Raw genomic sequence first — 12346 nt, 5'->3', positions numbered from 1 at the left:
GGGCAGTTGGGAGCGACCCGGTCAACAGGGGAGGGCAGTTGGGGGTGACCAGGCTGGCAGGGGAGGGCAGTTAGAGACAGCCAGGCTGACAAGTGAGGGCAGTTAGGGGTGACCAGGCCAGCAGGGGAGGGCAGTTGGGGGCAACCAGGCCTGCAAGGGAGGATAGTTAGGGGCAACCAGGCTGGCAGGGGAGGGTAGTTAGGGGTGACCAGGCCGGCAGGAAAGGGCAGTTAGTGGCAATCGGGCTGGCAGGGGAGCAGCTAGGCATCAATCAGGCTGGCAGGGGAGTGGTTAGGGGGTGATCAGACTGGCAGGCAGAAGCAGTTATGGGCAATCAGGCAGGCAGGCGAGCAGTTTGGAGCCAACAGTCCTGGATTGTGAGAGGGATGTCCCAGATTGGAGAGCTTGCAGGCTGGGCTGAAGGACACCCCCCATCCCCTGTGCACGAATTTCGTGTATCGGACCTCTAGTTGTAAATAATGCTTCGATTAACTTAAGGGTGCATATATCTTTTCAATTAGAGTATTGGATTTCTTTAAATAAATACCCATAAGTAGGATAATGGGTCATATGCTAGTTCTATTTTTAATTTTTTGAGGAACCATCATACTGTTTTCCATAGTGATTGTTAAGAATTTGTAATTCCACCAACAGTGCACAAGGGTCCCCTTTTCTCCACATCCTCACCAACAATTGTTTGTTGGTTTATTGATAATAGCCATTGTGACAGGAGGAAAATGATAGCTCATTGGTATTATTTTGCATTTCTTTGATGACTGATGATGTTCAGCATTTTTTTCATATGTCTATTTGTCATCTATATGTCCTCTTTGGAGAAATATCTATTTAGGCCCATTTTTTAATTGGTTCCCTTGTGTGTCTGTGTTAAGTTGTATGAATACCTTATATATTTTGGATATTAATCCTTTATTGAATGTATCATTGGCAAATATCTTCCACCATTCATAGGTTGTCTTTTTGTTTTGTTGATAGTTTCTTTCACTGTGCAAAAATGTTTTAGTTTGATGTAGTCCCATTTGCTTATTTTTTCTTTTGTTTCCCTTGCCTGAGTAGACATATCCAAACTGATATGAATAAGAACAATGTCAAAGAGTTTATTTCCTATGCTTCCTCCTAGTTTTATGATTTCAAATCTTACATTTACATCTTTAAATCATTTTGAACTTATTCTTGTATATTGTGTAAGAAACTGGTCTAGTTTCATTTTTTGGGTGTATCCAGTTTTCCCAACACCATTTATTAAATAGACTGTCTTTACCCCATTGCATATTCTTGCCTCCTTTGACATAGATTAATTGGCCATATAGTTGTTGGTTTATTTTTAGGCTCTCTATTCTGTTCCATTAATCTATGTGTCTTTTTTATATAACTATATCAGTACCATGCTGATATAGTTACTATACCTTGTAGTATGCTAGGATGTTGGGTAGCATGAAATCTCTAACTTTGCTCTTTTTTCAGATTTGAGTGGCTATTCATAGTCTTTGTGGTTCCGTATAAATTTTAGGATTATTTCTTCAAGTTCTGTGAAAAATGCAGTTGGTATTTTGTTAGGGATTGCATTGACTCTATAGATTGCTTTTGATAGTATGGACATTTTAATGATGTGACATAAAAAAATTAATGATGTTAATTCTTCCTATCCATGAGCACAGTATAGGCTTCCATTTATTTGTATCTTCTTCTATTTCTTCCTCCAATGTCATATAATTTTTTAAATACAGATCTTTTACCTCTTTTTATTGCCACACATTTTATACTTTTTGATGCAATTATAAATAGGATTGTTTTCTTAATTTATCCTTCTGATAGGTCATTATTGGTGTATAAAATGCAACTGAATTCCCTATATTAATTTTGTATCCTACTATTTTAATGAATTCATTTATTGGTTCTAATATATTTTTTGTAGATTCTTTAGGGTTATCTGTATACTATAGTATCATGTTACCTGCAATTAATTAAACTTTTAATTCTTCCTTTTGAATTTGGATGCCTTTTATTTCTATTTCTTATCTAATCCCTCTGGCTAGGACTTCCAATACTGTGTTCAATAAAAGTGGTAAAAGTGAGCATCCTTGTCTTGTTCCTAATCTTAAAGAAATAGCTTTCAGCTTTTCACAGTTTTATGTGTTGTATCACATTAATTGATTTGTGTATATTGAATTAACCTTGCATCCCAGGAATAAATCTCACTTGATCATGATGTATTACCCTTTTAATATGTTGCTGAATTTGGTCTACTAATATTATGTTGAGAATTTCTGCATCTATGTTCATCAGGAATATTGGTCTATAATTTTTTTGTAATGCCTTTGTCTGGTTTTAGAAGCAGGCCTCATAAAATGGGCTTAGGGGCCTTTCCTCCTCCACTTTTTACTACTTTGAGGATAGGTGTTATTTCTTCTTTGAATGTTTGGTAAAATTCACCTGTAAAGCCATCTGTTCAAAAAATTTATTTGTTAGGAGTTTATTATTACTGATTCTAGTTTTTAGTAGTTATTGGTCTGTTCAGATTTTCTGTTTCTTCTTGATTCAGTCTTGTAAGATTGTATGTTTCTAGGACTTAATCAATTTCTTTCAGGTTGTCCAATTAGTTGGCACATAACTGTCAGTAGTATTTTCTTAAAATTCTTTGTATTTCTGTGGTGTCATTTATCACTTCTCCTCTTCATTTCTGATCGTATTTATGTGGGTCTTCTCTCTCTCTGACTCTCTCTCATATTTAATTTTTTTGGTGAATCTGGTTTAAAAACCATCAATTTGCTTAGTTTTTCAAAGAACCAGCTCTTGGCTTCATTGATCCCTTGATTGATCATACATATATGACTCTCATTTGTTTATTTCCAATCTGGTCTTTATTGTTTTCTTTCTTATTGGGTTTTATTCTTCTTTTTCTAATTGTTTTAGGTGTAATTTTAAATTGTTTATATGATATTTTTCTTGTTTCTTAAGGTAGGCCTGTATAGCTATGAATTTCCCTCTTAGAATTGCTTTGGCTGTGTTTCATCAATTTGGGGTCATTGTGTTTTCACCTGTCTCAAGGTATCTTTTGATGTCTCTCTTTGCCTTTAACCTTTGGCATTTTAATTATGATGGGTGTTAATGTGGGCCTCCTTGGATTCATCTTATTTGTGACTCTCTGTGCTTCCTAGACTTGTGTGTCTATTTCCTTCAACAGTTTAGGGAAGTTTCCAGTCATTATTTCTTCAAATAGTTTTTTAATCCCTTTCTTTCTTTTACTTTTGATACCATATGGTGTGAATGTTGTCACATTTAATGTTGTCCCAAAGCTCCCTTAAACTATCCTCTTTTTTAAAAAAACTCTTTTTTTTTCCTTTTTGCTCTTTTGAATAGGTGTTTTTTGCTATCTTGTCTTCTAAATCACTGATTATGACATCTGCTTCATCCAATCTGCTATTGATTTCATCTAATCTATTCTTCATTTCAGTTATGACAGTCTTTACTTCTGAGTGTTTTTTTTTATGTTTTCTGTCTCTTTGTTGAAATTCTCACTGAGCGAGTCTATTCTTCCCCTAGGTTCACTGAACATCCTTTTAACCAGCATTTTGAACTCTATCTGGTAGAATGCTGGTCTCCATTTTATTTCGTTCTTTTTCTGGATTTTTACTCTGCTCCTTCACTTGGGACATGTTTTTGTTTTTTGTGTTTTGTTTTTTTGTCACTTCGTTTTGGCTGACTGAGTTTTTCCCTATGTATTAGGTAGCTCTGCTATGCCTCTCAATTTTGGTAGAGTGGCCCTATGTGGTAGGTGTCCTGTGGGACCTGGTTACATAGTCTCCCTGTTCGCCTGAGCTGGGTATTCCAGAGGTGTCACTTACATGGGTTGTGTGTGCCCTCCTGTTGTAGGCTATACTTGATTATTTTTGGCATCTCAGTATGTGGGATTGATCTTCAGGCTGACTGGCTGTGAGACCTGACTACAGCAGAGATGTGTTGTGCAGGGAATGGGAATGACCCCACATTGCAGGAGTCACTTTAGCTGGGTTCTGGTGCCAACGAAGTTCACCTTCCAAGGGGATCATTTGTGAAGCTGTTTGGGTGATGCTCTGGTGCAGATCAAGATCAGTTGCCACTTGTGTTCAGCCCAGTGCCAACTGGTAGGAACTACTAAGTGATCTACTGTTGGTAGCTACTGGGCTGGGCTTAGAGGCATTTGGGAGGTGCTGTGATTTGAACTGAGGCTAGCTGCCACTGTGCCAAGCCTGGGACCCTTTGGTGGGCACCACCACGTGAGCTGAGAAGAGCTGCCACTGTTTCAGGCTTATTGCTGCTTACTTGAAGAAACATTCCAAGCCAAGACTGGCAACCACTTATGCCAGGTGTAGGGCCACCTGATGGGTGTTACAATGCAAGTTGAGACTGGTTACTTCTTCTGCTGGGTTTAGAGCCACTAGCAAGAAGTACAGAGAATGCCAAGGCCAGCGGCTGCTTGTTCAAGGTTTGTGGACTGTTGAGAAATTTTAGGAAAGTGCACAACATGAACCTAGGCAGGTTTCTTATGTAGAAAAGCCACCAGAAGAGGTTTGGGCTGGGCACATTAATTGGCTGTGGCAGGGTCTCAGGGAATCGCCAGGCAGGGTAAAGGGTGTTAGCCAGGTTAATGGACAGCACAGATTTGGTGCCTGCCTGCACTGTGCCAGCTGAGTGGGAGGAGAGCTCAACAAAGGAACAATTGCACCTGCCAGTCAAACATGTCCCAAGTGAAAGAGCAGAGTAAAACTCCAGAAAAACAAGAGCTGCCCTGCCCTCCTGTCCTAGCCCAGCAGCTAGTCAATTTAATTCCTCCCTCCCTGTATGTTGCTGGCACTTTTCAGGCTGATGCCCCTGGCTGGAGCCTAGAGTGAGTGAGTTTGTGAGTGAGTGAGTCTATGCTCAGGACCTTTAAGAGGTCCTTTAACAGGGCTCCTAGGTCTCCAGCAGCCCTCTGTCTCACTCAGATGTAATCCCTGCTGGTAATTCCAGATGTTAAGGGGACTCTTCTTCCCAGCATTGGAGTCCTGGGCTTGGGAGCCCTCACTCCTTAGGAGGGGGGCCTGTGTAGCCGAGCTATGCCCCCCAATTCTTAATCACCACACCGTGGGTGGGGGACCAACATGTTTCACAAACCCCCCTGTCTTGGTGTCGCTTCTTTGTGTCTTTAGTTATGCGACTTCTCTTTGGGTAGTCTTTAGGTAATTCTGAATGATGGTTTTTCTACAATTTAGTTGCAATTTGTATGCGTCCATGGGAGGAGGTAAACACAGCTTTTACCCACTTCACCATTTTGACTGGAAGTCTGAGCTCCTCTATTCCTTACCTTCACTTTTATTCAGGAGATAACATTGAGCACCATGGAGAGAGGAGGCTGAGGGAAGGCAGCCTGGCAGTCCCCTTGGGCTAAGGATGTTTTGCCATTGGACTCTTGGGCCAAAAGAAGGCACTAAGTAGGTTTACTAAACTGGAAAACACACCAGACACGGGTTTAGTGAGAAAAGTAGTAAACTGATAGTTAGTCCGTGTACTTACAGCCCTGCTTCTATCATTAAACACTTGGGTAAACTTGAACAAGCCTTGTAATTTCTCAGAACCATAAAGTTTCTGCCTATTAAATAGGGGATATTAATGGATGTTTCTAAAAGTGTCTTCTAGCTCTAAAATTGAACTAAGTGAAAAACAGCATGAGAAATGTTGAAAGTGCTAGATGAATATGGGATATGATGATGATGATGTAAAATTAGGATGATCATACCAGTTTAAAAAATTGCTATGATGACCAAAGGAAAGAGTGGAAAGTACTTGTATGTAGTGGTAGGTAGCTGTGAAGATGGTTATTGTTATAGCTGAGGCTCTAAGCATGCATCTCTTCTGCTGTACCCCTTCTGACTAAAGTGATGTCCCAAAGTGACCACACAAACCCTCAGAACTCATCGAAGTTACACAGGAATATACATGTCTGTGTTTCATCCATTCTTATCCTCCAAAGAACAGCAACAACAGCAGGCATTCTTGTACTGCTTATTTCTCACAAAGTGATTTTCTGTGCATGGTTTCACTGGATTTTCAAAATTAGGCTTTGAGGCAGGTAAAGCAAGTTTTGTTTTCATCCCAGGTGTCAGGCCCTGCCTTGCACCCATGGAGTGGCACTCCAGGGGGTGCTATCCAAGTAGCGTCCTGCAGAGCAGCAATACTGCGGCCTTTCAGAATAGGAAATTGAAGCTCAGAGAAGTTAAATGAGTTGTCTAAGGTCACACAGCAGAGGAGAAAAATGGTCTGATTTTCAAGTCAGGTTAGGGCTCCAAGTATTCTGTGCTTTCTCCTACACAAGGTCACACTGTGTGGCCTTGGCTACAATATATACAGAAAGACTGTGACAGGGTCAAATTCTCAGTGCCAACCTTCCTATCTAATAGTAGGCTCTGGGGTCTCTTGACCTCAGGATCCTAGGAGATCATCGGAGAAAGTGCTCACTGTGCCATAGTGCGATATGGCACATGGTGACGCAGTCTTGATCTAGATGTGCTGTTCTCAGGACATTACTTTGTGGAAAGGAAATGCCTGCACATCCAAGCAAACCAGGCCATGGAGCCAGCGACCTACTCCTCCTCCTCCTCCGTACGATCGGCTTACATGAATATTCAGTAACCAGGACCCCTAAAATTCTACTGGATCTCCCACCTGTGTTGTCATCTTATCACAATCCATGGTCTGTGCCAAAAGCTACATTTCAGTATTAGAGAAAGGCTCAGAGTTTGAGGAAAGTGACAGAAATATTTATTAAAGTGGTGCACTTGGACTCCATGCAAAATGGAAAAGAGACTCCCTCATACTCACTAATCCCCAAACAAAATAACCATCAAGAAATATTAAAACACACATTTTATTAGTTTCATTTAATTTCCTAATTGCTCAAAGTCAGCTTACCCATTTACTGCTGTGTGAAATGCTTAGAGGCAAGGCGCACATTAAAGGGATTATTTCCATGTAATCCCTCCCTCCCAGAGGGTAGGAACTGATCACTTATGAATTCTGATTTACTCTCTGTAACAATATCAAATGGAGGAAATAGTTATTGTAAAATGATAGAGTCAGGAGTGGGGTAATACAGTAGGAGAGTGTAATTTAATAGCAGAGAGAAAGTACCTCATTTTCGGTAAAACTTATGCGAGCCTTTTTCAGGAATAGCTATTAACCAAACTGAATTTAGCCTCCCGTTTTTCTGGCTATACCTCTGTTAATTGATAGATGGTGAAGATGTGTAGCCTGTTAAGATTTTAATCAAATAGGGCCTGGCGTGGATGTGCTCATCTTCCCGGGACTTGGAGATCTGGGGATAGTGATTGCCCTGGGATTTGGCTCTCTGTGACAACCCTCCTACTCGCAGGAAAGGGTGCAGGCATTCAGGTGGAATTCGGAGGCGTGAAGCAAATTGCACAGGAAAGGCGATGAGGTAGGAAGGGGTTTTAGGTAAATATCCACCGAGAAACTGTGACACCCTGAACTGGCAGTTCCTGTGGCACATCATAGCTGGCCCGAGCCCCTGCCACTGCAGAGGACCGGGAAACCCATTAGTGACCCGGGGAAGAGCTTTTTCTTGTTCTGTTGCTGATCCATCTCTTCCTGTCATAGTACCTATAACCCCACTACACTAGTTTAGGAGCATGATTGCTATTCTTGGAAGGAAGGAAGCGCTATAGCATCGGAGGAGTACAGAGGTAAGGCCGATCCTTAGCAGCAATTTCTGGCCCCTTAGCACCGAAATAGGCAGTTTCTCCATTTCAGGCTGAGCCCCCTCTGATATTTCCTATTCATTCTCTACCTTCAGACTCAGCCTGATACAAAGAGTCTACAAAATAAAACATTTTAAAGCCCTCAAGGAGATTTGTACCATGAATTTTATTAGATTGAAGGCAAAACAAGCTGATACCAGCAGAAAAACAAAATGGCTGCTGCAGACCCCAGCTGACCTTTTTGCGTGGAAAATTCTCCATATGATTACAGAGCTAATGAGTAATATTTAATGAAAACATTATGCCTTTGCATATATTTGTAAGCAGCACTTCTTCCATTTAAATTTACATAGAAATAAGCTGATATGTAAAAATACGCATCTTGGGAATCTGTGTGCTTTAAGGAAAACACTCATCTGCTGTCTCTGGCTATTTCTATTCAAAGCTCCAACTTCTCAATAGAAAACTGGAGAATTCAGTCAATCATCCGGCTGACACCCAACATGCGAGCATTTGATGATGCGTGGATGAAACAGCTGAACTCAAGGCAGACTCACCCACATTTCACAGGATGTTTGGGCTTTATGCAAACAACAGTGTTTGAGAAAAAACTCTCCTAAACAATTGCTAAATAAATACATGTGAAAAAAAATCTTTCTCTTTCAATTTCAAGAATCCTTAAGCATTTGAGGATAATGACTTCGAATCAGGATTGTTTCGGGGGGGCCGCGTATCTTTCCTTTTCTGCTCAGACTCTGAATCACAGTGGTCCTGAATATGACATTGAAAGCCTGTGACACCTCTCTTTCCCACTCTTTCTCTTCCCCCTGTAGGTGGAGCTGACAGGCAGCAGCGTCTTTGACTATGTCCACCCCGGGGACCACGTGGAGATGGCAGAGCAGCTGGGCATGAAGCTCCCACCTGGGCGGGGTCTCCTCTCCCAGGGTACCACTGAGGACGGAGCCAGCTCAGCATCTTCCTCCTCCCAGTCAGAGACCCCCGAGCCAGGTGGGAATTGCAATCCCAACGTGTGGGTTGGTGGGCAGGACCTTTGCCAATGATTGCATACAAGTTGCCAGTGTGAAGAGATTATAAATAGGTTTAATGGTATTTAACAATTCCATGCAGCTTTCTGTCCCAGGCAGTAATTAAATAAAGAAGAGATTTGAAAATAAGGAGACATTCTAATAAGTATAATCCAGGGATCTGATTTCAGTTGAACAATAAATATAGAAGGCACTAGTGCCTTCAGTTTCATTGTCAAATTATTGGAGGGAAAGGTTCAGATTTGGAGAGCCCTCTTCCTTTTATTGTTACCGTGGCTAAATGTAATGCATTTATTTATTATTCAGCAAAATCTATAGCAGAGTCTTTTTGAATATTAGCTTACAGAGAATTAAAAGTATGAGGGACTTGCAGAAATCTCAATTTCTTTTTTTGTAAGCATCAGAAGGTACTTGAAAGATGTGAATAGATAAATTAGGGCTAAAAAGAAAACAGAAATGGCTACATTTTAAACAGGCTTTCTACCCTCAGTATTTAATTAGATCAATTGTATAGAGGAATGAACAGAGGTGACATTCCTCATTGGGATTCCTTCCAGGACTCTTATAGACTTTGCATTCAGAATGTTCCCATTTTCATTGTGTTGTACTGATGATAATTTAAGTATTAGGGGAAAATCCATTTATAAATTAAACAAAATGACTTGATATCCATCAGTCCCCTAGTTCATCAAGCTGTTCAAACACGGGGAAGATTGGCTGGTCGGCCTGGGTCTTCCGAGAGCGCTGGTAATTAGATCTGCGAAGGATTTATTCTTTGCTGATTGGGGCTTTAAATTAATTGAAGTTCCACATTTGTGGTTTTGTCCTTTTTGTACTTTTTTAGAGGAGATATTTCATATTCTTGTGTGGTGGAGTGATTGGCCAAGCAGCACTGGTTTAAATGTTAATTTTTCTCATGAGAAGTTTAAGATTTTTAATGAATCAAGGCCTGATTTGAAGTGCAAAGTTTTATTTGCTTATTTAAGAAATTATTTTTGCACTCTAAAGATGCTTGACTTTATTTGATATGCTGTTTTAAAACAGATTCACTACACAAAAGCATTTTTATAGAAATAAAAACGGGGGGGGGGTCTAAAGATTACCACTAAAATAACTCTACATACTTCTAAGGAAGTACTTTAATTTGACCTGCTTATAAATAATCACAGCATGTTTGCTCACACAGAAGGGAAAAAAAACATAGTTGTCGTTTTTTGTAAAATAATTTAATTCCATCTAAAACCAATCCATGTTTCCTCGTTTGGGTCACCTGCAGCTTGTAGGGCAGTATCTGTCCACAAGTGAGCATCCTTCTCCAGTGAGCTCCACGCCTGAGAAAGATAGTAGTTAAGACTGCTCTTTATTACTTACAAATGAAAATTTTGTTGGGGGGTGTGGTCATATATTCTTATAGCATTGCTCACTGACTTTACTGAATAGATGTGTCGGTGAGATCATGGGAACTGCTTTTTCAGTCATTGGGATGTTCACATCTGGGCAGATGGAGAAGCAGCACAAGCACATAGTTGTCTATTCCTTCATGTAGACTGGGACAGGGGAGGCTGGGCTGCTCAGGATAATCACTCAGTGTGTAAGAATTCAAGTTTATAAATCGTCATGTGAACTAAAGCCTGAGCAACGTGGACTTTGTTTCCCTGAATCACAAACTATCAGTTTAAGTAGGATTGTCAACAATTCTTTCATCTGACCTCCAACCTACGGAGCCATCCCTTTATAGCAAAACCAACAGGTAACCTTCCAGTCTCTGCTGGAACTTGCTCCTGATGGGAAGCTAAGTGGGTACTAGGCTACCCACTCCTTCAGGGAGCAGCTCCAATAGAAATTACCCCTAACATGGAGCCGAAGTCTACGTTGCTGTAGCTTCTCCCTCTAATCCAAGGTCTACCCTCTGAGACCACATTTCAGATTTCCTCCTTTCTGCCCATCATAACCTCTCAAATATATGAAATCACTTACCCCAAATGCCCCTTCCTCCTGCCTGCCTTCCTTTCCAGGTCCAACCACCTAATTCCACAGCCATGATGCATGTTCCTAAGACTCTCGCCACCCTAGTCACCCTCCCCTGGCTGTGCTTCAGTTTGCGGTGACCCTAGAAAAATATGAGTATAGGAACTGAGTATGGCCCTTGAGATGTATTCTGATGAGTACAAAGCAGAGGGACTGTGGCCTTTCTCCGTTCGGGCTGCTGTACTTCTGTTAACACCACCTATGGTGGAACTAGGTCTTCTTAGTAGCCCTCTTACACTGCTGCTTCACACCGAGCTTGATGTCTCCACAATCACAAACACGTTAAGGGTGACTGTCACTCGGAAAAGACTTTGATCGGGAGGAAAATATCCACAGCCTGTAAACCAGTTCCGCTAGGATATCCTAAGCTAGAGTCCAAATCACACCGATTTAAGGTTGCATATCGAGCTCGGCTAGACCCGGGCCTTCTCTGAAGCACAGTTGGCAGAAAGCAACTCTAGGTGCATTCAGCCCTCGGTCCTCACCGGGCATCTTTTCATTCTGGGTTTTAGAGTAGCATATCCCCCTTAAGGTTGTGCTGTCATTGAACAGTTGAGGTGTGATTGAGAAGTTACATGGGTTTCTTTCCCCTGCTTCCTTGAGCCAAGCTAACTAGGAAAATCAAAAACTCTGCTTTCTAAGCACACTCTAACAACCTGGGCTCATTAGCGGCAGTCGCGTAAGAAGGTTTCTCTCCCTTGATGGCGAGTGTCTCTCCTGCCATTAGAGAAAGGTAAACGCACTTTGCTTTCAAAGTCTGCAGTGTGGGTTCTTTTCAGTCTTTGGCTTGAAAAGGCAATTAGACTGACTGCTCAAATACTGAGAAGCGGGGTGGGGAGCTCCCTTTAGCTGGATATCCTCACTAATGCAGATCATTGCTCCAAGGGAATTACTTTAAAAGTTCATGTCAGGCACTACATCCCAAAGCTGCTTATGTTTCTTAAAAGCTGGAAGAATTTTAACAAGATTTCCTAATTCCTAATAACGCGGAGGAACATTTTTGAAGAGTGTTCTTCGTTGCATCATAATCTTTTAAACTCTGGTAAAACACAGATTCTTTGTGAAATAATAGTGTAATGTGGTTGGAAAGGGATATCAATATGTGATGATTATGAAAATGAGGGGACTGGTAGGTAGGAAAATTTTCAGAAGCCCTGATGTGTTCACTGTAGCATTACTAAATGACTGAAATCTAAACAACATTTGGCATAATAATAAAAGGAAGCAAGTGACTAAACCGGCCTAAGAGGCATGATACTGTGCTATGATCGGAATTCCTTTTCTTTGAACTGCCAGTCCTTTGATTGTCTTGTCTTCAACCAGCCTCAAGATAATGAGAGAGCCCTAGCTGGTTTGGCTCAGTAGATAGAGCATCAGCCTGCGGACTGAAGGGTCCCAGGTTCGATTCTGATCAAGGGCATATACCTTGGTTGCGGGCACATCCCCAGTGGGGAGTGTGCAGGAGGCAGCTGAATTGATGTTTCTCTCTCATCAATGTTTCTAACTCTCTATCCCTCTCCC

The 12346-nt window shown here is 41.2% G+C and overlaps 1 protein-coding gene across 1 annotated transcript in view; it reads left to right on the top strand.

Moving 5' to 3' along the window:
• The window catches only part of NPAS3 (neuronal PAS domain protein 3), a 460871-nt gene that overhangs the window by 332145 nt on the left and 116380 nt on the right, over positions 1 to 12346 (top strand). The window contains exon 3 of the mRNA XM_036339527.1: positions 8585 to 8759. Within this exon, the coding sequence (XP_036195420.1) occupies positions 8642 to 8759 (118 nt within the window). The 5' untranslated portion in view covers positions 8585 to 8641. The remainder of the gene's footprint in view (positions 1 to 8584; positions 8760 to 12346) is intronic.

The sequence above is a fragment of the Myotis myotis genome, unplaced genomic scaffold (assembly GCF_014108235.1).
Source record: "Myotis myotis isolate mMyoMyo1 unplaced genomic scaffold, mMyoMyo1.p scaffold_m19_p_1, whole genome shotgun sequence".
In the NCBI taxonomy this organism is placed as follows: domain Eukaryota; kingdom Metazoa; phylum Chordata; class Mammalia; order Chiroptera; family Vespertilionidae; genus Myotis; species Myotis myotis.
This window is presented reverse-complemented; position numbering and strand designations above follow the sequence as displayed.